At 40.6% G+C, this 25,594-nt stretch overlaps 1 protein-coding gene across 1 annotated transcript in view; it reads right to left on the reverse strand.

The window, feature by feature from the left end:
* Positions 1–4,374: 4,374 nt before the first annotated feature.
* Positions 4,375–25,594, reverse strand: part of LOC133519038 (C-Maf-inducing protein-like) — an 81,495-nt gene continuing 60,275 nt past the window's right edge. The window contains exons 8-14 of the mRNA XM_061852905.1: positions 22,908–23,126; positions 21,636–21,912; positions 21,249–21,347; positions 20,799–20,954; positions 20,270–20,425; positions 17,202–17,346; positions 4,375–9,705 (exon numbers count right to left, since the gene is read on the reverse strand). Of these exons, the coding sequence (XP_061708889.1) occupies positions 9,581–9,705; positions 17,202–17,346; positions 20,270–20,425; positions 20,799–20,954; positions 21,249–21,347; positions 21,636–21,912; positions 22,908–23,126 (1,177 nt within the window). The 3' untranslated portion in view covers positions 4,375–9,580. The remainder of the gene's footprint in view (positions 9,706–17,201; positions 17,347–20,269; positions 20,426–20,798; positions 20,955–21,248; positions 21,348–21,635; positions 21,913–22,907; positions 23,127–25,594) is intronic.

A 25,594-nucleotide genomic window follows, 5' to 3' on the forward strand; every position in this document is an offset into this window, starting at 1 on the left:
CTCCAGTTTAGCTTATTGTGACGGAAGAGTAACTACGGAACCCTACACTGAGCGTGGCCCGACATGCTCTTGGCCGGTTTTTGTACTGTAGAATAAGGCAGACTCCCTAATGTAGTAGTCCTAGCGGTACACTTCGAAGTTCAGTAAAATGCAGCAAATGGTGTCAAAAGTATGAAAATCAGTACGATTTATCTTTAGGCTATTTGAATCAATTTGACTCGTAAAACAAAAAAAAAGTGAATTAAGACTTCATATTTTTTTGTATGGGAAAATAAAAATTTGTTCTAAACCTATCGTGTGTGGTATTAAATGAAAGGGCTTTTTAAGCCGACTTCAAAAATATATCTCATCATTACATGTATGTAGAATAAAATATTTTTTTAATCATACCCAGGTTAGGCTCTCCCAGATAAAATACCGTGAAGACATTTTTTTTTGTAAAATATAGGTACCTCAAATAATAAGAAAGCAATTAAAAAATGTACATTTTAGTATATTTTTTTTAATATTTCATTATTACAAAGTGTGATAATATCTCTGTCGAATTGTTGACTGCGCATAGACGGTTGTCGGTGCCTACGCTTATGTATGGTAGTGAAAGTTGGGTATGGCAGAAGAGGCATCAGAGTTAAGTGAATGCAGTGGAAATGAAAGCTTTGAAAAGTGTGGTGTGAGATTACAAGATAGAATTAGGAACAGTGTGGTAAGGGAAAAGTGTGGACTGAACGAAGATGTAGTGATAAAAACCGGACGAGTGCGAGTTGGACTCGCGTTGCAAGGGTTCCGTACATCACACGATTTTACTCTGTGCATCTCTGCAAACTGTAAACCTCACGATGGACTTCATATAACTAAAACCCGACTACATAAAAAATCTGCGTCACGTACCTATATCATTCGTCGCCCGACTATATCAAGTACCTACTACGAGACGAGAGCATCGGATCACGAGCAGAGCGCCTTGTAAGTTGTCCCATTAATATGAGGGTGCCTTTGGTGCCCAGAACTTTACTTCGGCCTTCTCCCGCCTCTTTGAGTAGGTATGAGGACGCCATAAGCGCCTGACACTGGTCTGTGCGCAGCGCGTCTCATACGTCAGGCTTATCAGTCGAAGGGTCAAGGGCGCTTCAAGCGCTGTAGGTGAGGGCGCCCCAGGACAGGAGCGCTCGCTAGTTCAACTGTGTAGCATGTGGGCGCCGCGCCCGAGAATCAGTTGTATATACGCCAGCGGCCCGTGGTTGGAAGACAGTATCATAATTCAAACACGCTACGTATACCTATATAACTGTAAACAAAAACCATAATACTTATTTTGCTTGACCAAAATCGGATTACGCGCGTAGGTATAGTATAGGAACCAGACTACGATTGCGGATTCAAAATCTACTTTCCCTGCGAAATTCTTGTTTTAGTGTATCAATCTGGTGCATGCAAGCAATCCCAAAGCAAGAGCTAACAATACCATGGTATAGTTGTTAGATTTGTAGCTGGCCCTCAACGGCTTATCTTTTACCCATTGTTAACTAAAACGGCGCGTGCCACTACCTGCAAAAAAAGGGTCGTATAATTCTAATTGGCACCTGAGCGCGGCCTAGTCTAACGCTCAAAAAACCAGTGTAGGTGTGCTCTCTGATAACGCGCCTTTGTTACGCATATCGAGGACACATTGTAGGCTGGTTCGGTATCGTTGGGTTCGGTAGCGTTCGACTCGCCGGCACTCAGTAACCGTATAGGGACCACACAAGAACTCGCAAAATATTTTTCCATTTGTTCATTTTCAATCTTATTTCAATTACCATAGGAGTTGTAATTAAATAACCGGTTAAAGTGCCCGGGCCCTTTTATTGCATGCGCGCCGTTTTAGTTAACAATGGACTAAAGATAAGCCGTTGAGGGCCAGCTACAAATCTAACAACTATATATTCTTTGAAATGTGCTACACGGTATCATTCTTTAGAGTCCATCTGAAATAATTTTGCACCGCCTTTAATAGCACAGAAAGTGGAAGGGTTATTATAATACCTCAACATCATTTATTTCCTCCAAATTTGCCATGCAGAGTTATCTTGGCCCGACTTTATTTTCTTATACATGACATGAGGGGCTTAGGAAAAATAAGGGCAAAAATTGTTCAATGACGTTATTTATTTTGCTACAATAAAGACGTTTCGAATGTCAATTTATTCCTCATTTGTCAAATTATAATTAGAAAGAAAGAGAGAGAGAGAGGATTAGAGCCGACGTAAATAGCTTTATTCGACGTTCATAAAAGTTTTGTAATATGCCTACTTAAAGTTTTTATCAAAAAATATTTTTTTTTAAACAAGCTTTTATCGCTAGACTCGACTGTACTTTTCTTTCCACAGGCGGCTATAAATACTCGTCGAGAGAGATTGCGTTGTTTTATCACAGTCTAATGACCACCTCCTGTCTCCATCATCAGATCAGCTCGATTATCTTAGATGTTTTTGAGGTAACAGATAACCACATACTGCTTTTGCTTTGCTGTAGTCAGCTAAAATATAAAAAATAAGATACTTACTTCGTTAAGTCATTACCGCGAATTTATAATGGTCATAAGTGCCATAGACGTTAAAGGCGCTTAAGTCCTTTGAGCAGGGCCGGATTTAGGGGAGGGCAAACGGGGCGACAGCCCCGGGGCTTCCACAAAAGAGGTGCCCACAATAGAGACTTCGGAAAATTGACCATTATATTTGGAAAATAATTTGGGACCAGAGGGCCTCCACTCATTTGTTGCCCTGAGGCCTCCAGACCTCTAAATCCGGCATTGCCTTTGAGCCGATCATCGCTATATTTAACAATTTCCAAAAAAACTAAACAACAGAGAAGTTCTATGTAACTATCAAACCTGCTCACAAAATTTCACCAGAGTCGGTAACACCTTCGAAGCGGCAATTAGTGTAACTCGTATCTGAAGTTTTTTTTTCTTAAGTCCGACTTACCCTTAACTGACAGATTTCTAATAGGTTTTCCTGTGATCTTTAGATAAAGAAGTATTATGTGAATTTTTTCAAAATTTTTGACCCAGCAGATTCGGAAATAAAGGGGGAATGGTCATTTTTTGTCCATTTTCTTGAATAACTTCGAAGCTAATTATTTTAAAATTATAAAAAAAAATATTTTTGAAACTCTTATAATAAGCCCTCTTCCATTTGACATATAGCACGATATACTTTGCAAAATTTTTATATTTAATTTTCTCGTTTACCCCCCAAAAGTGGCCCCTATGTTTGAGATTCATTTATTTAAGTGACATGTCTGTCTTTGGGTCACAAATTTACATTATATGTGCCAAATTTCAACCAAAGTGCTCCAGTAGTTTCGGAGCGAATAGGCTGTGTCAGACGGACAGACAGACGCACGAGTGATCCTATAAGTGTTCCGTTTTTTCCCTTTGAGGTACGGAACCCTAAAAATTGAGAAAACCAACATACCTTTGGTTTGGACTTTGTGCACGTGGAAAGAATGAGTGAAAGAAGGCTAACAAAGAGAGTGTAAGTATAAGGAAGATGTAGAAGAGGGAGCTGTAAGGGGTAGACCGCGGCGGACTTTCTCTGATCAAATCGGGGAAATCTTGAAGAAAGGCCAGGTCAAGAACACCTCAAACCGGCGAACATGTTTGAGGAATGTTATGAAAGACAAGGAAGCGAAAGAGGTATGTCAGGATCGTAGCAAGTGGAAATCCGTGGTCTCTGCGTACCGCTCCGGGAAATTGGCGTGATAATATGTATGTATGTAATTTCATGCTTTCTTTTTTAATATTTAATGGATAGATTGATAGATCACACATTGTAATACTTAATGAAAAAATTAAAAAAAAAGTATATTTTATTGGTTTGACTTATATTTTACAAAAAATGGAGTGAAAATATATTTGTTTTTCTATACTACGTCGGTTGCAAACAAGCATACGGTCCGCGTGATGGTAAGCAGTCTCCGTAGCCTATGTTTAGCCTGCAACTCCAGATGAGTTACATGCGCGTTGCCGACTCTAACACCCCCCCCTCGTTGAGCTCTGGCAACCAAATTATTATTATTTTTATTGTAACGAAAAAATGTCTGAAATGTAATAATGTGATATATTTTTGAAATCAGTCATAAAGCCCTTTCATTTAATACCACACACAATAGGTTTCTGAACAATTTTTTTCTCATACAAGAAAAGATAATGTCATAACTCCTCTCCATTTTTTTAGTTCTACGGTTAAATAGATTAAAGTGGCCTAAAGATCAATCGTACCGATTTTCATGCTTTTAACACATTTTGCAGCGTTTTTTGGCGTACCGCTAGCACTATAGAATAGATACATCCTAATGATGCAGGATGCGATGCTAAGAATAAAACCATCATAATTATAAGTTTTAAAATAGTTTTATTATAAAATCCCACACTTCTCACACTGGACAAATAAGTCTTATACCTCTTCGTGACACTAATTTCAATGTACGTAATACTTTTTGCCGTTTTGATTATGAATAGGTAGGTAGGTACATACATTAGAAACACCACTGAATTGAACAGACACATATTTTACATTCACTTAAAAGTTGTATGTTTTGATAAAAACCTACAAATTAAGTGACGTTTATACTATTTACAAAAGAGAAACCATCTGTAAACATGTGCTCTTCTCTCGACAGAGTCTTTAAAACAACAAAACATTCTAAATTATTAAACAGGATAGTAGAAGCTATACAAAATAAATAAGATCAAAATACGTTCTAGATATGCTATAAGTACCTACAAAAATTAAGTATAAATTCAGTCATTACAATAAGAATGTAGACTGTTGACTGTTTTGTACCTATTGTTGACTTCGATCACAACTATTTAAGTAGTGTGCCTATAGCTTGCTCGGATGCTTATCTTATCGGGCTCGACTATTACAAATTGCCATGTCGAGATGTTTAATTTCCTTATTATAATTTAAATTATTATTTCAGATATGTTTCTAGGAGAGTTGTTGAAATGTTTAATAAGAACAAATACAATAAAGATGCTAAGGTATAAACGTCCTCCGGGCCCTCTGGTTTGAGGTGGCGTAACTAGTACCTAAAGCAGTTTTAGTAAAAAAAATTAAGGTTGTATTTTCACTGGAGCGACTGTCAAATTCGACGTCGACATAGCTAAATTACTTTTAGCACGGGGTTATCGACTGTAGAATCAAACAGTTGAATAAGTGTAGGTAAATGCGTCTCAGGACATATTCAATCGTTTGAGTATACCTTAGTTAATTTTTCACGTTCATACTTTTTTTACATTTTGAACTAAAATATAACAAAACTGTGTAGACTTTTAAGAATAAGAATCATATAAATAGTTTATCTTCAATATAATATATACCATATACTTACAATTAAGAGATAGTGCTTCAATTAAGAAACACCTTACAAGAGCACACCAACATTCAAAAATGCGTGTCGGATTTATACTCACAGCCAACATGTCTTAAAATAATCCTATAGTAATAGGTAGTTTAAGCGTAGGTAACTTTTATTTTAATAAATAACTACATGTATCTATTTAAGTAACCGTTTTAACACAGCAACCCTACAAAAAACATGCATAATACACATTTTGACTGACCCCCGCAGACGGACGCTATTGCAATACTGCTTTCGACGTAAACGTCGTTTGGAAAACGCTCTACGTTTAAAAAAAAAAGCTGATAGCCTGATTCTTACATTATTGGACTTTCTTGGGCTCATTACCTATACTCAAAATTGTCATCATTGGAGAAATCTACCATTTAAAAAATATCCGTTCCATTACGTCACGTTTTAGTGTGAACAGTTTGTTTTATTGTATGTCCGTGACGTAATAATAAAATTTACATGTACACATCTTTGGGATATTTTTTTGCACCAGGATTGCACATGCAAGTGATTCTTCAGTGAGTGAGTGAGTTGAAATAACCCAAAAAGATCAGGATCTGTGGGAATCAGGATTTCAATAGTTTTTTGGTAAACGCTCAAACTACTTGTGCACAAAGCGTGATTGTGTTCTGGCCTCTATCTGTCAGAAGTATTTTCTCTTTTAAAACAGTTCGCCGTCGAGCTTATGAATTCGTAAAGAGATATTTTTTGAGTTAGGTAGCAGTATCTAGGTATATTATTATTGAATAAATATTCTCTTATGCTTACAATGCTCACTGAAACAAACTTAATAGTGCCCTCTGATAAGTTGCATATCTAATACATATCATTTATAAATGTACAGTCAGCAGCAAGCGTCGTACACGGAGGAGTACTTACCAGTCAATAATGATTGCTACGAACTGTACGATCAGTCACCATTTTAAAAAGATGCCCTATTCAGTTAACATTGGTATTCTTTCGATTATTTTTGATTGAACTGTTAACATAAATGATATTTAATTAGGTACCTATTTACATGGATTAGGTTGCGAATAGTATTTCAGTACCTATACATAACTTATACCTACATTATATTTTGACAAACGACAGACGGATAAACGAACAGGATTTTACGATAAAGGTTTTCTGACATCCAAAGAGTGGCAGCAAGAATTAAGTGCATCTTACCAAACCTCTTGTAATAACAGTATACTTAACATGCAAATGTACTCGCTTATACATATTTATTTACAGGATTTAGTGCGCAAAGTAGATGTTATCGAATAAGTAGATACACGCAGGTCACTTACATTAGGTACGACATACAATACTGATTTGGGCAGTCATGGGGCTAAAATAATGAAATGGCTATGTGTACAGATGTGTAGGTAATTTACGGAAGGTTTCCAATAAGTTGGGAATGTTCTCGAAAATTTAACAAGAAATATGTAAAGAAAGTTTCCGTTTTGGCGAGATTAATAATTTCGCTCTCCATACAAAAAAATGTTAGAATGATCCGAAATCTTTGTAATATGGAAATGTTGGCAATGTTGAAAATTGACCATCTTTCTGCACATCACTATTAGCTGTGCTAGGGAGCGTGCATGAACTATAGGAGGCAGCACAGGAGCAGTCAGATTTTTGGCGCGAGGCGTAAATGTGATGTTTATTGTTCCGATGTAGCCCACAAGATGGCAGAACCTACTATGCACAAGAACACACGTGACGTGTAAATTTACACGTTTATTGTTCCGATTCAGGCCAAAAGATGGCAGACCCTCCAACGCGCACGGTCCCTATTGGAATTATGTAAAATAGTATTTACATAATGACGTTCCATGGGAAAAGGTACCTTATGGTTATGGCCCTTGGCGCTTACGTCGCGTAGCACCGCATTAGTATTGGAGCGTCGTTAGTAACAGCGGAAGCGCCGACCGCCATAACGCCGTGCGACGTCACAATTATTTCTATTACACTAAGTACCTACTCGGTTTGTTGGATATCAATAGCAATTATAAATACAATAAAATTCACCTTATTTTCATAAAGAGAAATTAAAATAGATAACAATTACTTTAGATGTGAATTTTACGTAGGTGACACTGAGAATAGTTTATTTATAATGACGTAAATTATTTTAAATAATAGGAATTATTTTATATAAGGTGGAAATAGAGAATCTTACATATAGAACAAGACATCTTAACATTTTCTAAACGCTAAGCTAAACCTAATTGGTGTAAACAGTCTCACTGACAACGCATAACCTTAACAAAATTTATTTACAGTGATGTCCTAAAGACCGATGAATTTCCTACAAAACTGAGTAATAAATTACTGACATAGAATAATTATTAAATTCGATATTTTTGTGCCTATATTAAATATATAAATGGGAAACAATAGGCAAACACTGGGAATCACAATTAAACCACAGTATTACACGCTCACCTATCTTTAATAAATAATTAATATTAAATGTGAACTTTCTTTTAAGTAAGTATTAATTCTCTGCATTAAGCACGCTTAGATCAGCGACAAATTAAGACAGACGTTTAATGCTATTGTCTAATTATAAAACTAGATACTTATTGGCATTAAGTTTTTATAGAACCATAATATCTACCATATAACCGGAAAAATGTGATTATTTATTGCAGGTTACAAACGCATTAATCTCTAAATCAACACGCTAAACTGCTAAACTACCCATAAGTACTTATTTGTATAGTCGTTAGATTTGTAGCTGGCCCCCATAGGGCTTATCCTTTGTCTATTGTTAACTAAAACGGCGCGTGCCACTACCTGCAAAAAAAAGGGTCGTATAATTCTAATTGGTACCTGAGCGCGGGCTAGTCCAACGCTCAAAAAAAACCAGTGTAGGTGTGCTCTCCGATAACGCGCCTTTGTTACGCATATCGAGGACACATTTTAAGCTGGGTCCGTAGAGTTCGACTCGCCGGTACTCAGTAACCGTATAGGGACCACACAAGAAACCGCAAATTATTTTTCCATTTTTCATATTGAATCTTATTTCAATTACCATAGGAGTTGTAATTATATAACCGGTTTAAGTGACCGGGCCTGCAAACAATGGACAAAGGATAAGCCGTTGGGGGCCAGCTACAAATCTAACAACTATAAACAAAACTTAATTGCATCAATCGGTTTAGGGCGGTTCCAGATAATCCAGACTAGTGATTAAACGACCGTACGAATACGAGCGTGTAAGCTCGTACAGACAGACTTAGCGAAAAGTAAAAACGTAGGGAGCTTACAAGTGCGTTTGTAAGTTCGTACAACCCAAATGTAGAAACCCGGCCGAAACAGCCGTATACGCGCAGGAAAATACGTTGGCCTGAAACCGCTCTTAGTATTTGCGTCAGTTAGAATAGAACATTGTAGGTACAGTCAGCATGAAATAGATGATTGAAAGCCAAAGTGGTCTTAGCAATATAAGTACGTATAGCAACATACTTTTGTTACCATAGGAATAAGGATGTGTTGCGATATATTCGGTTACTTTGGCCGCGACTAAACATTTGGTGCTGACTGTATTACAGTACAGACTATTTCGGTATTGGTTGGTAGTCAGATTAATTCGTTTGTAAACTAGAACTGAGATCGAGTGAAGTTTATATGATGGTGTTGCTGGAGCTGGTGGAGGGGCGCGGCTCGGTCCGCTGTCACCACACCTCCGTGTAGCGGATGTTTTACTCCTGCAGGCCCGGCAGCCGCTTATATGATGGTGTTGCTGGAGCTAGTGGAGGAGCGCGGCTCGGTCCGTTGTCACCACGCCTCCGTGTAACGGATGTCGTACTCCTGCAGGCCCGGCAGCCGCTTATATGATGGTGTTGCTGGAGCTGGTGGAGGGGCGCGGCTCGGTGCGCTGTCACCACGCCTCCGTGTAACGGATGTCGTACTCCTGCAGGCCCGGCAGCCGCTTATATGATGGTGTTGCTGGAGCTGGTGGAGGGGCGCGGCTCGGTGCGCTGTCACCACGCCTCCGTGTAACGGATGTCGTACTCCTGCAGGCCCGGCAGCAGCTTATATGATGGTGTTGCTGGAGCTAGTGGAGGAGCGCGGCTCGGTCCGTTGTCACCACACCTCCGTGTAACGGATGTCGTACTCCTGCAGGCCCGGCAGCCGCTTATATGATGGTGTTGCTGGAGCTGGTGGAGGGGCGCGGCTCGGTCCGCTGTCACCACGCCTCCGTGTAACGGATGTCGTACTCCTGCAGGCCCGGCAGCCGCTCGCGCAGCGCCGCGAACGCCTCGGCCGACAGGCGCGTGCTGTTTAGGTTCAGGCGACGGAGGCTGGTCAGAGCTGTACCCCAAACAGTTTCTGTTATTTTAGGTGTTGCTAAGTACTAATGTCACATAGACGCTACTGGCGTCAATCGTACACGAATTACAAGTTGGGTAGCTACGCTTATGTTGTGAACTTAGCAGGTGTTCGGTTGACAGCAATCAACTTCGTGAAGTCTCTGAATTGTGTCGCCCACAAACAAATCTAGCTAGCGCAGCGAGGGCTAATGTTAAGACAATACAGGTAGCACAATCGCAATAGGATCAACCTCGAAATCTCTGGAACAGTCATGAAATTTGGTATGTACATCTTCTTCCTCGCGTTGTCCCGGCATTTGCAACGGCTTATGGGAGCCTGGGGTCCGCTTGACAACTAATCCCAAGATTTGGCGTAGGCAGTAGTTTTTACGAAAGCGACTGCCATCTGACCTTCCAACCCAGAGGGTAAACTAGGCCTTGTTAGGATTAATCCGGTTTCCTCACGATGTTTTCCTTCACCGAAAAGCGACTGGTAAATATCAAATGATATTTCGTACATAAGTTCCGAAAAACTCATTGGTACGAGCCGGGGTTTGAACCCGCGACCTCCGGTTTGCAAGTCGCACGTTCTTACCGCTAGGCCACCAGCGCTCTTACATACATACTCGTACATATATACATTAAAGGCCCCTTTTTATTCCCACACTATTTGACATTTGGGGACTTCGAGGAATCGCAGCCATCTTGGAAAATGTGTACTATCCAGGAGAAATTCGCGTTTTACTCAAAATCTACGTTCTTTACGAAAATATCGTGTAGGGCAACATTCAAGTTTATTAAATTCTACACAAAATAGTCCCAGACATATTTGCGGAAAAAATACATCTTGCTATAAAAATTACTTGTTGAACCCAGATTTAGTGCTTATACCCTTTCAGGGGATATTCTCTTAATTGGAAACATGGAAGAATTGAATTGCACTTTTAACTGTACATTTGTACATGATCTACCCCAATATCAATATTTTACTCGACTGCGACTTAACCAGAAAGTAGGGCTATGGGTTTAAGTACTGATGATTCAGGATACCCTTTACCTTAGGATACTGGACCGAGTTTTCACCGACTTCAAGATTTCAAAAGGAGGAGGTTATCAATTCGGTTGTATATATATATTATGTTTGTTACTTCACAACTCCGTCATTTATATATATACAGATTGGTCCCGATTTGTCAAAACTCAGTTCTGATGATGGGATCCATGAGGAATCGAGGGAACTCTTCAAATGTGAAAGGCATACATATAGTGATTTTTGTATATTCATCAACAAATCAAGCATTTACATTTGAAAAAGTGACATTTGTTGAAGTGGAACTGCTGATGCTGATCAGAATGGAACTCTTCAACGACGCATAGTTCCCGCTTGGCGATTTGTCGTCTTCGTTATCTTTGTTAGGCAAATTGGGTTTTCAAGACACATTTTTGTCAAGCTCGAGATCTGATGGTAGAATCTATGAGGAATCGAGGAAACTCCTCAAATGTTAAAGAATCAATTAAAAAAATCAAGCATTTACATTTAAAAAAGAGTGACATTTGATGAAGTGGAACTGCTGATGGTGATCAGAATGGAATTCTTCAACGACGCTTAGTTTACGTTTGGCGATTTCTCCTCTTCGCTGTGTTTGTGAAGCAAATTAGATTATCAAGACAAGATTTTTAAATTTCATTGTATGAAATCAAAAATCAACATTAATCTTTCTTTCACCGGTCTCCCTCATTGAAGTCGGTTTTTTTCTTACTTAAAAATATTTAAATGACGTATCGGTCGGTACATTCCTCTTGTACTAAACCTATTTTCACTTGTTTTATTAAAGAAAAATCAATACAGTCGCCTTGAGAGGACTTCGAATATTAAATCATATATTTTTTTCTTCTAGTGCCTAAACTATTGATCGGATTTTAATAAAATAGACATCAGTAGATACACACTATCCGCAATTAGTACACGAGTGCTATGCAGTACAAAGTTATTAAAATTAACGGAAGAAAAAAGTTTAGGGCTAAATAATGTGATTGCAAAAACAGATTTTAGTTCTTAACCGGGCCCGGCCGGGGTTATAATAATCATAATCATAATCATAATAATTTATTGATAATATAAAATTACATGTGAGGGTTACAGTATGTAACTACAATATTATACAATGTTAAACTATAGGTTTAACTTTAACTTTATTAATTACATTTTATATAGCTGCTTGTGGTCGTAGAACGTCTGCTCGAGAAGCCATTTTTTAAGCTTCGATTTAAAAAGTGACGCACTTGGTGCTGCTATAATTTCCCGCGGTAGATGATTGTACATCTTACGACCCATGACGTGGGTGAGTTTTTTAGATTTCGCAAGTCTACGAGGCTCTAGCGGCACCCTTCCGGCGCGGGCGCTGCGGGTCGCGTATCTTCGCGGGGGTTCGATAATGGGGTTCGCGTCCAATTCTTCGCGCACGTTAATTGCCATATGCAGTATCAAAAGTGAAGGCAGCGTTAATATGCCCAGCGACTTGAAGAGTGGTTTCGCAGAGCTGGTTTGCGGAGCGCGCGCTATGGCTCGCACAGCTCGTTTCTGGAGGCGAAAGGCCCTCTCCCACTCGGCGGCCGCTGCCCACAACTCGATCCCGTACTGCAGGTGTGCATGAACCGATGCAAAGTAACAAGCCCGGACCATCTCTGTTGGGAGTATTCGTGCCAGTCTTTTTAAGGCAAAACAAGCTGTTGCCAGTTTAGCACACGTTTTATCTATATGACCTCCCCAGGTGAGGCCGCTGTCTATCTCAAAACCAAGGAATGTTGAGCTCGTAACTTGGTTGATAAGGCTTCCATTCACTAGTACTGACAGCTGCCTCATTTGCCGTCCCGAGAGGTCAAAGCTGAGGAAGTGTGTTTTGGTGGTGTTCAGAATAAGGCCGTTATTTCGAAACCAACTTGATACTGAAGTGGCGGTCATGTTTAGCTTGCATTCTAGTTCATCATACGTACGGGCGTGCACAACTACAGCCACATCGTCGGCGTACATAAATGTCTCTCCACTGGTGATAGCCTCTGGCAGATCATTCAAAAGTAGGGAAAACAGTACGTTCGACACGGAGGAGCCCTGTGCGACGCCCATACATGTGCTTACGGTGTCAGATCGAACGCGACCGCCACCAGCGACCACTACTTGAGTCCTATTTTGCAACAGGTTACACATTAATGCAAGCGCTGAACCTTCGAACCCGTAGTGACGCAGTTTGTTGGTAAGAACTTGGTGATCGGCAACGTCAAATGCTTTTGACAAGTCGCAGCATAGAACTGCGACTTGGTTTTTGCATTCACGGGCCTCCAATATCTGCCTCACCACGGCTCGAGCTAGTGAAGTCGTTGAACGGCCTTTCCGATAGGCATATTGCCTCTCAGATAGACCGTTTGTTGCGCCTAAAAATTCCGTCAGCCTAGAACTTAGGCCGTACTCAAATATTTTCGCCAAAACCGGAATAATGGCGACAGGCCTGTATGCGTCGATGTCATTTCTCTTTCCCTTGCCCTTGTATAGTGGCGAGATCCGAGTTTCTTTGAGAGAGTCGGGAAATGCACCTTCGCGTAGGCACCTATTGTAGACTATTGCGAGTATAGGAGATAGTTCTAATGCAACAGAGTGGATTAGCATCACAGAAATGTCAAAAATGTCTTTAGTCGGCTTTTTGGCCATTCCGGCAGTAATTATGCGATGTATTTCTTCGGGCGTGAACAGCTTAAATCTGACGCAACGATCGGCCGGCGGGCGTGCGGCGCGAAGCGCTGCAAGCGCATAAGTCAAGTTAGCGGGCGCAGCGCCACAGGCCGCGGCCGCGCTGGCAAAGCGATTGTTTATGGCATCTGCTGCCGCCTTTTTGCTTCTAAATTTGTTTCCGTCCAAATCTGTTATGATTTCTGAGAAATCAATTTCTTTTTTACTGGTATTGCCCCTTTCTCGATTTATGACTCCCCACATGGATCTGACCATGTTGGGGCCGTTATTTATTTTTTTACTGTAAAACTCGGCTTTTTTCCTATTGAGAAGGGTTATATATTTTGTGTTTAAATTAGAAATAATTTTACTTGTGTTCTCGTTATCAGGACAACGCTTTTCTAGGTCTATAATATCAAATAGTAAAGCTTTCAGGTTGTATATTTCACTCGTCACCCACGATTCTCTTTTTTTATTGTTTACTAGCTGGATTGGAAAACAAATGTCGAATTTATTTTTAATTATGTTTATCAAGGACATCATCAGTTTCGCGACGGAATCACAGTTTCTTTGAATGATTTCAGACCAATCTACACTCTGTAGCGCGGCTCGAAATCCATTATAATTACGCATGGAGTAAATCCGTGCGCGGCGGGTGCGGGGCACGGGCGGGGCGCGCAGACGCAGCAACTCGGCACGCACGGCGAGGTGGTCACTGAGATGCGTGATGACAGGCGCGGCGCGCAGCACTGCGCTCTCGCCGTTCCAATATACGTGGTCTAAGTTGGTGGACGTTGTTTTCGTAACCCTGGTAGGGAAGTTTACTACGTTCCTATAGTCATGGGCCCTAAGCAAGTCGTACAATTTTTTTGCGTCTGTCTTAACATTACCCTCCTTGTCGTCAATGTTTGTGTCGCCTAAAATAATACACTCCCTTTCTACACTGCTTAATTTGTCGAGCAGACGTTCTAAGTACCTGAGGAAGTCATTATTACTGATTTGACAATTGGATCTATATATACATACAATTGTTACGTTAAAATCAATGAGATCAACTGCAGATATCTCACAATATCGTTCTTCCGCTAAACGACAAATCTCTATATTTTCGACGGCCCGTATGTCGTCACTTACATAAATGCAAGATCCTCCGTGTTCATAATTTGATCGGCAATATTTTGATACTAGTGTGTAGTTATTAAGACACACGCATTTCAATCTATCACTGCTTAACCAATGCTCAGTCAAAGCGAGAACGTCGCATTGCATTTCATTCCGCAGCAATACTTCGAGACGCTGCGTCTTGTTATCTAGCGCGCGTATAAATTAAAAAAATAGTGACAGTAATCAAATATGACACCTACAATTTCTGGGATCCCTGTTTAATGTCTTCAAATTTGAGCTTCCGGGACCACGGGGATCAGACCGCATAGGAAAAAGTATGCGACTTTTTTTTTTTCTCTGTAGCTATGGATTTAATATAAATATTGTGTAAGGCGAAGTGAAAGCTTATTAAATTTCACACGATAAATGATAAAAAGGAGGATATTTGTTCACATCATGAGTGCTATGGGACCGATCAGTTCATGTGAGGTGTCGTTTGAAAGATAATTCAACGTACTATTATCGTTTCTTAATAACTGTAGTCATAACTTTACAGTTATGACTACGATTTCGTTACAAAATAGTCGTTAGTCGTTTACAAAATATTTGAAAATATACGATTTTTTACCATGCATGGATGGCATAAGTACTGATAAAACATGCTTGATACACGAATTGATCAGTATATGGTACACAAGAAATGACGAAATGTCGACGACGGTCGGCCGACATTTTTGTGACGGTGCGTAGCAATCCATGCTGAACAAAATTCGTCACTGCTTGGTTATATAATATTATACACCAGTAAATCTTATGTGTTTGGAAAGCTAATGAAATTAACCGTAAGTATATCTTGTAAAAACATTATTTGAGGTAAAGTTATAATTTATTGAGTTAGAATCATGTTTTATACTGATAAAACATGCTTCTGGCATTAGTACTGACTAATGCCATACATGCACGGTAAAAAATCATATATATTTCAAATATTTTGAAAACGACTGCAGTTATGACTACGCTTGTGAGTAAACAATAATTGTACGTTAAATATTCTTTCTAACGACATCTCACACGAATTGATCAGTAGAATGGTACATAAGAAAAAACAAAATATCGACGACGGTCGGCCGCCATTTATGTGACGGTACGTAGTGACCCATGCTGAACAAAATTCATCATTACTTGGTTATATAATATCATACACCAATAAAACTTTATTTTTGGAAAGCTAATGAAATTTCCCGTATATTTTGTAATAAGATTAATTGCGGTAAAGTTATAATTTATTGAGTTAGAAACATGTTTTATCAGTACTTATGCCACGGTAAAAAATCATATATTTTCAAATATTTTGAAAACGACTACAGTTATGGGTACGGTTATGATGACACAATAATAGTACGTTTAATTATCTTTTAAACGACTTCTCACACGAACCGATCGGTCCTATAGGACTCTAGATATGAAAAAATATCAATGATTTGATTGAATTCTTTCGCCGTCCAGGCTAGTCGTCTTTGGAATTCACTCCCTCTAAACATCAGACAAGCTCCAAGTAAGTTTTCCCTCTCCCCCCCCCCTCCCTTTTTTTCCACCCGTCCCCCTCTCCATAAACTAAAATAGGTCAATTCGTATTCTGAAGACAACGAGGAACATATCCATAACAGTTTTAGGTATTTAGAAGAGATGTCGACGACTTTTCTCGAAAAAGCCCAGTTTCCTCCAGACTATACTTTCTGGTTAAGTCGCAGTCGAGTAAAATGTTAATATTGGGGTAGATCACGTACAAATGCATAGTTAAAAGTTAAATTCATATTCCTTCGAGTTTCTTGTTAAGAGAATGTCGCCTGGAAGTGTATAAACGCTAAACTTAGATTCATCATCATCATATCATATCAGCCTTTTATCGCCCACTGCTGAGCATAGGCCTCTCTTCTAGTACGCCACTTATCCCGGTCCCGAGCCAATCTCATCCAAAAGTGACCCGCAGTCTTCCGAATGTCGTCCACCCAACGAGCCAACGGACGCCAGGAGTGCCTGTTTTTCGTTTCGTCTGAAAGCGGCCACCATTGCGTTAGCATTTTGGCGCACCTGCCATCACTCTGCCTGGCAACATGTCCCGCCCAGCTCCATTTTAATTTGGTAATGACGTCTCCGACGTCTTGCACCTTGGTGCGACGTCGGATCTCGACATTCCTCACTCGGTCTTGAAGTTTGATGCCGAGCATGGCGCACTCCATGGCTCTCTGTGCCACTCGAATTTTATGCACAGTCTCCTTAGTGAGCGTCCATGTCTCGGCACCGTAGGTCATGGTGGGCAGGACACATTGGTTAAAGAGTAATTGGTAACTTAGATTCAGCAAGTGTTTTCTATAAAAAGATGTATTTTTTCCGCAAAGATATCGAGGACTTTTTAGTGTAGAAATTAATAAGCTTTATTAATGTTGCCTTACACCATATTTTCATAAAGTAATTTTGAGTAAAACGCGAATTTCTCTAGAATGGTACACATTTTCCAAGATGGCTGTGAGTCCTCGAGGTCGCCAAATCGAGTGGGCATGAAAAAAGGGCCTTTAATTAATCTACATACCAAATTTCAGGACTATCCCCGAGATTTTGAGGTTGATCCTATTCCGATTGTGCTAAGAAGTAAAATTACAGACATAAATTACCTGAGAGTGCTTCAATGCCCTTGTCAGAGACAGGTGTCTCACATAAGTTGAGGACCTGCAACCGTGGCAGGTGCTCTGCGATAAGCTGAACCCCAGAATCTCCGAATTGAGTGGCCCATAAGTTTAGGTATCGTAACGACGGCAGCTGTAAAATTATTATAAAATGTTAAAAGGTCTTAGGTATTCCTTCGTATTACGTCACTCGACTACAAAATGTAATGGTATGCGGAAAAAAACGCCGCTGTATATAGGTACCTACTATCACGTAAATAATGGTTATATAAAAAGTTTTACCTAGGTAAGGAGTGGTTCAGTAAAAAAGTGGCAGTGAATTATCTAGTATATTTTTTTTATTTTTTACGAATTATGAAGCAGTTCTTTTTTTTCAGTAATCTGTAGATAAGATACTATATAATAACAATAAAATCATATTGAGAAGTATAAGATTGTTCGAGATTTCTCATTTCTATTCCAATGTACTTCGTAACTTTTTGTACAACACAATTTGACAATCTTCACCTGCCGTTTTTCACAATACCACACTTGAATTTCAATTTTCACTACTAGTTGTATGCTTTTAGGTATATCATCTTACGAGTAAATTATACCAATAAACTGGAGTTCATCTTCGGTAGTCAGGAAGTCTCTCCAGTCTAACCTCTGACAGAGGTTTTTCTGTGGGAGACACATTTCTGTAAAAATCGCAAATACACAAAAATGGAAATTCCATATGGAATTCCTCAAAGTGAAGTATAATCAAAAAAGTGCAATATCGAACATAAGACAATTTAATAATGTATTAAGTAGCTTATCAACCTTAAAGTAAAAACTATGTTTATGAGAAACACCTCATAAATTCTCTCAGAAGACGCTGTTCAAAAAGTCTTAGGAGACATGTAATATAAAAGGCAAACTCTTCAATTCGCCCTTTTATTTTAAATACTATTGTATTTAATTGTATAGAATAGTGTGTACGGATTACTACAAAATTATCATCACTAATAATAATTATCACTAAATAAAATGAAAAATCCACATCATGTGCTGCTACTTTTTTTTCTGAACCACTCCTTATGCTTAAATGGACCGGAGAGCAGAATACATTTATGTATTTTAAATTGTAGATGCGATTGGAGATTGTGTTTATGGAAGCGGTGGTGGCCGAGTGGATATGACGTCCGACTTTCGATCCGGAGGTCGCGGGTTCAAATCCTGGCTCGTACCAAGGAGTTTTTCGGAACTTCTGTACGAAATATCATTTGATATTTACCACTAGCTTTTCGGTGAAGGAAAACATCGTGAGGAAACCTGCATACATCTGCGAAGAAATTCAAAGGTGTATGTGAAGTCCCCAATCCGCATTGGGCTAGCGTGGGGACTATAGCCTAAGCCCTCTCGCGCATGAGAGGAGGCCTGTGCCCAGCAGTGGGACGTATATAGGCTAAATTACTATTATATAAATTGTAGATACTGACAGATAGAATATTTTTCAAAGTTGCTGAGGGCGTCCGCCCGTCACGAGAGAAAAGTCAAAAAGCGCTTCTTGTCTTACCTGGAAGAGGTGGTGTGCGTAGGCGCTAGTGATGCTAGTGATAGCGAAAGAGAGGCACCAAAGGTTGTCGATCGCGCTCGCCTCGTGCTACGCTACCATGTCCTGGCTGACCTGCCCGCGTACCCAACGTGCCAATATATGCGCGTAGCTAACGAAGCGCCACGGTCACTGTCGCACTAATATGGAAGAGTGATAGAGAGAGATGACTACGCTACGCCACGGATGGTTAACGAACCATTGGCATGTTGGCTACGCGGGTTGATTAGTCACACCGACAGTGTCCGGTGCTTACCTTGATGAGGCGGTGTGCGCAGGCGCTAGTGACGCTGGTAAAGGCGAGTGAGAGGCAATCGAGGTTGCCGAGCGCGCCCGCCTCATGCTACGCTTCCATGTCTTGATCAGTCACACCAACAGTGCCCGGTGCTTACCTTGAAGAGGTGGTGTGCGCAGGCGCTAGTGACGCTGGTAAAGGCGAGTGAGAGGCACTTGAGGTTGCCGAGCGCGCCCGCCTCATGCTACGCTTCCATGTCTTGATCAGTCACACCAACAGTGCCCGGTGCTTACCTTGATGAGGTGGTGTGCGCAGGCGCTAGTGACGCTGGTAAAGGCGAGTGAGAGGCACTCGAGGTTGCAGAGCGCGCCCGCCTCATGCTACGCTTCCATGTCTTGATCAGTCACACCAACAGTGCCCGGTGCTTACCTTGATGAGGTGGTGTGCGCAGGCGCTAGTGACGCTGGTAAAGGCGAGTGAGAGGCACTCGAGGTTGCCGAGCGCGCCCGCCTCATGCTACGCTTCCATGTCTTGATCAGTCACACCAACAGTGCCCGGTGCTTACCTTGATGAGGTGGTGTGCGCAGGCGCTAGTGACGCTGGTAAAGGCGAGTGAAAGGCACTCGAGGTTGCCGAGCGCGCCCGCCTCATGCTACGCTTCCATGTCTTGATCAGTCACACCAACAGTGCCCGGTGCTTACCTTGATGAGGTGGTGTGCGCAGGCGCTAGTGACGCTGGTAAAGGCGAGTGAGAGGCACTCGAGGTTGCCGAGCGCGCCCGCCTCATGCTACGCTTCCATGTCTTGATCAGTCACACCAACAGTGCCCGGTGCTTACCTTGATGAGGTGGTGTGCGCAGGCGCTAGTGACGCTGGTAAAGACGAGTGAGAGGCACTCGAGGTTGCCGAGCGCGCCCGCCTCATGCTACGCTTCCATGTCTTGATCAGTCACACCAACAGTGCCCGGTGCTTACCTTGATGAGGTGGTGTGCGCAGGCGCTAGTGACGCTGGTAAAGGCGAGTGAGAGGCACTCGAGGTTGCCGAGCGCGCCCGCCTCATGCTACGCTTCCATGTCTTGATCAGTCACACCAACAGTGCCCGGTGCTTACCTTGATGAGTTGGTGTGCGCAGGCGCTAGTGACGCTGGTAAAGGCGAGTGAGAGGCACTCGAGGTTGCCGAGCGCGCCCGCCTCATGCTACGCTTCCATGTCTTGATCATTCACACCAACAGTGCCCGGTGCTTACCTTGATGAGGTGGTGTGCGCAGGCGCTAGTGACGCTGGTAAAGGCGAGTGAAAGGCACTCGAGGTTGCCGAGCGCGCCCGCCTCAAGTAGCGCTGCGACGTCCTCGTCAGTCGCGCGCACCGGTAGAGCTAGCCGTCGTGGCCCGCCCTCGGCTTGCTGGAATAACAATTAACACAATATAATGATAGTCTTAAGGTAAATCGCTCAAGTCGGCAATGAAAAAACTGTCGCACTAATTCGCTTGTCAGCGAGAAAGTAAGTTTTAATACTTTCAAGATTTTTTAAGATGGGTACTGCGTGATTTCGGAGCACGTGATATTTATAACTTTTATAAGTTTCTTAGAAATAATTCTAGCAGAAGTTGTAAAGCTCCGACGTCTAGGTATTATGGCCACCGTAATCAAAAATCTCATTTTTTAGATATTTGATATAAGTTTATTGTACATACCTGCCCTGTTGTATCGTTGTGTCGTGTAAAGTAAACGATAATGGTTAACGTATTATCTGGGACTCTAGATATTAAACTAACCAATTTCTGCAGATTATTCTGCCGTTCGCAAAGATCCTTGTAATATTTCTGGCCGAGGTCGGTGCCCTGCAGCGCCGCGATGATCTCCAGCTGCGTCTGCTCGCCGCTCGCCACCTCCCACTCTAGCATGAGGCAGAGAGCTTCTAAGGCTGCAGGCTGTAGCATATTATATTTGTTAATCCAAAGGTATTTAACAGTCAAAAGACACTGTACATTTGACGCTGGGTTAACGGTTTAACCGCTAAACCTCGGGTTAGTGGGATGGTGCAAGTGGCCCTAAGAAGGGATAGGGTCTTTGTCTGCAGTTGACTGTAAGTTATAAGATGTTTAGTTTTTCCATCGAAATAATTACCTACATTTTATTGGGTGATGACTTTGGCGCAAGTGTACTCGTAATGGCAAGATCGAAACTCTCGAAAGTAATGTTGGGATTGAATAACGTGTACTCACGTGTTCAGTTAAAGCGACTAGCACAAAGTCTGGCAGTTGCTTGCTCATGCTTTGCAGAAAACTTTTTCTCTTTCCGCAACATTTCAATAAACTACCAATCTGGAACAACATTACAAAATGTTCAGAAGACAGGCAAAAGCCAGTACACATAAGTAACGAGTTATAACTATAAGTATATAGGCAAACTAAAGAGGCATTTTACTAAAAAATATAGGTAGGTAGAATCGTCGGTAATTTCGGTGGGAACATCAACTCCTAAAAACGTCTTGTAAGGATATTCTCTTATAATACGACGGATCATTTAGATTCACAAAAATTATTTGTATTAGATGTTCCTAAAAGTGTATTCTCGGGAAAGGTAGACATAAAGCAAAAATATAAAATCACCATGTCGCCCCACAGCTGACACAAGTCGGCGTGCGGCAGCGCCAGCATGGGGTCGGAGGGCGAGGCGGCGCGCAGCCACGAGCGTGGGTGCGGGCGCAGCGCGCGCGCCGGCGCCGCCGCCACGCTGCCGTGCGCCGCGCAGCGCGCGTCCGCGCCCAGCGCGCGCAGCACCCGCGCCACGCGCGCCGCCACGCCTGGGCAGCGCAGCGCGCCCAAGCTCAGCGGCACCGGCTGCAGCACGCCGCCCACCACCACCAGCCAATCTTCGTACTCGGACCTGCATGCGACCAAATATATATCTAAAAAAATAACAATATTCATTAACTGTTGCCACACATACAAGAAAGAAGACCCAAAAATAGACATGTTAGATACCAGAACGGCAACAATTAACATAATTTCTTAAGTCCAAATAAGTAAAAAATTAAGTGACAAAAATAGACTCAGCAGTTGCTATGTTACAAACTATAGTTCGTATTTTTAGCATTAGAAAAAAGGTAATAAACGATATGGACGTGTCTTTTATTATAAAACATTTTTGAAAAATAAATCACAGCAAATATGTATCAATTATAAATAATATAGGATTATTTACATTTTTTGCTTTCATAAGTGATATAAACTAATTATTAAAAACATATATTTTTTCAATAAAAAGATACGTCAATATTGTTTACGTTTTTTCTGGCTAAAACACGAAGTATAACTGGCACGGCACTGGTATTCAGTTCACCCACGATTACAAGAACTATAGGGGCCGTGCGCGTTGGAGGGTCTGCCATCTTGTGGCCTAAATCAGTAACATAAACTGTACATTGACACTTGCGCGCCAAAACAAGTGTTGCCCTCTAATATTCACGTACTTTTTCTTGTACATCGTAGATTCTGCCATCTTGTGGACCACATTGAACATTACCGGGTGACATTTACACTTCGCGCCAATAAACAAGGGGTTTCTGTGTTGCGCCCTACAATTAATGCATGATACTTAAATAAATTAAATATATCCAAACCTAAAAACCGGATCAAATTACGCGTTCATAATCAGTGAAGTACCTACTCAAACTTTATAGTACTCCTAGTACTTAGGTATAACATTGATCTCTAAATCTGTAATTGAACAGATTCTGCATTTCTCTAATAATATTTCTACGTATTTGACGATTAATTAAACTTATTTATTTTTAGCTCCACCGAGTATCTTCCAATGTAGTTGCGATTTGTTACTGCAACCGCTAAGCTGAACTAGTACCTGCAAGAATAAAATCTTACATGTGTTCCAAGATATCAGCGAAGCACAAGACGTCGTCCTCCGAGTCGTCGCAGCGGTGCGGCTCGGGCTGGTCGCGGAAGCGGTCGTCGAGCGCGGCCAGCGCCACGGCCGCGAGGTTGGGAGCCGCGCGCGGGTGCGGGCACGCGGCGCGGCCGCCGTGCGTCACCTCCACGAACCGCCGCACCAGCGATGCGCCCGAATTGTGTGAGCTCACAGCACTACAACAAAAAGGTAACTATGAAAAAACTTTCCGACATCAATGGCATAGTCGAGTTCACAAACATCTTCACAAGTTAATGTTCCTAAAATATATTAGCAGGCCTCTTAGACACTGATAATAAGTTCGTATAAGTATATTTTAGGGAACTCGACAATAAAATAATTAAAAAAAAAACCGACTTCAATGAGGGAGACCGGTGAAAGAACGATTATTGTTGATTTTAGATTTCATACAATGAAATTAAAAATACAGCGTCCTACGCCTAATTATGTAGAAAAGGAGGTAACATGTTTTTTTTGCCACTGCACCCACCTTGACACATTTCAGATTTGCCCTATGGTTGACTGGTATGATACCCGCAATAGGGTATTCGACTGTATTTAAGATAAATTATTTCACACCATGCATGAAATAAAGCACCAGATAATTATTAAGAAAACGAAATAGGATAGAAATATAAAAATGAGCCTTAAAAACCTAACTGCTTGGCAAAGGAAACAAATTGCCAAACGTGAACTATGCATCATTGGAGAGTTCAGTTCTGTTCATCATCAGCAGTTCCACTTCATCAAATGTCACTTCTACAAATGTAAATACTTGATTGGTTAATGAAAATACTAAGATCACTATATATATGCCTTTAATATTTGAGGAGTTCCCTCGAGTCCTCATGGACCCCATCGTCAGAACTCAAACTTGACAAAAAATTGTCTTGAAAATCTTATTTGCTTAACAAACACAGCGAAGAAGACAAATCGCCAAACGTGTACTATGCGTCCTTGAAGAGTTTCATTCTGATCATCATCAGCAGTTCCACTTCATCAAATGTCACTTTTTAAAATATAAATGCTTGATTTGTCAAAGAAAATACAAAAATCACTATATGTATGCCTTTCATATTTGAAGAGTTCCCTCGATTCCTCATGGACCTTATCGTCAGAACTCGAACCTAACAAAAATTTGATGAACATTTAATTTACTTAACAAACACAGCGAAGAGGAGAAATCGCCAAACGTGTACTATGCGTTGAAGAGTTCCATTCTGATCATCATCAGCAGTTCCACTTCATCAAATGTCACTTTTTCGAATGTAAATGCTTGATTTGTTACAGAAAATACAAAAATCACTATATGTATGCCTTTCACAGTTGAAGAGTTCCCTCGATTTCTCATGGATCAGAACTGAGTTTTGACGAAAACGGGACCAATCTGTATATATATGAATACAAACAAAAAATATTTTCAAAATCGGTTCAGAAATGACGAAGTTATGGAGTAACAAACATTAAAAAAAAACATACAACCGAATTGACAACCTCCTCTTTTGAAATCTTGAAGTCGGTAAAAAAATTGCCTTGACGGTATCATCATCAAACATCGCACTTAAAGATACCTACGTCCAATATCTTCGTCGGACAAACCAACAGTTCAACGTGAAATCATGCAACTGGTAATAACTGAGACCAACTGTGTTGTTAAATTGTTATAAACTATTAGGTAGCAATCACACAACAGCACCAGTTCCTACCTACTCCCAACTCGCACTACCATCAACGATTTTCCTAATTGAGTTATCTGGGTCAAAATACATTTTAATTCCTAAGTAATAGAAATTGCGTACAAATTGTGTTTAGAGAGCAGATTAGTTAATAAAAGCTAGTTAGTTAGTTTGACCCAATGGTTGACTGGCAGAGACTGCCTTTTGGCATTAAGTTCGCCATTTGTACATTCTTCTTTGTTTGTGCAATAAAGTTTAAATAAATAAATAAAAGATAACCATAACTCCATAACTCTTTTATATTCATTTAGAATATTTATAAAGTTTTCTATAATAGTCTATCGTCGCTGCAGCACTATATTATTTATGCCGATATTTAAAAAAAAACACGTGTGCCCCAAGTACCAACAATAACTGCGTTACTTTACCTCATATTTTATTAGAAAAAAAATGCATAAAGAGCATTGGTTAGTAGTGGTAAACAACAAGAAATTTTAGGAAGCCCAAGTGTTTTAAATAAATATTACTGTATTTTATTACACTTTATAAATTATGCTAATAAATCTTTGGGGCATCCTGGTAACGCAGTGGTAATTATAACAGAGTTACCTATAGTAAAACCGTTAAATTAAGGCAATGTTACATAAATGGACCCAGTAATAGTAGTAGTTCACAATTACCTGAAACTTTTGCGTTATAAATAGAGTTAGAGTTTTTATTTAGGCATTAAAAAGTATTTTGGCCCATCTATCCACTCTACCAAAACTGACCTGACTCGTAAGAATAGTCACAGGTTAAAAAGAAAACCGTGTCTAATACATAATTTAAACAACGAAGCACTACCATAAGTACATACATAGATGTTTCATAATACCGGAATCGCAATGTCCCATTCTTTAAGCAAATAACGTCATAAATCACTGTAAAATGATGTTGTAATATAAGTATGTATGCAAAACAATAATTGA

The sequence above is a fragment of the Cydia pomonella genome, chromosome 6 (genome assembly GCF_033807575.1).
Source record: "Cydia pomonella isolate Wapato2018A chromosome 6, ilCydPomo1, whole genome shotgun sequence".
Classification (NCBI taxonomy): domain Eukaryota; kingdom Metazoa; phylum Arthropoda; class Insecta; order Lepidoptera; family Tortricidae; genus Cydia; species Cydia pomonella.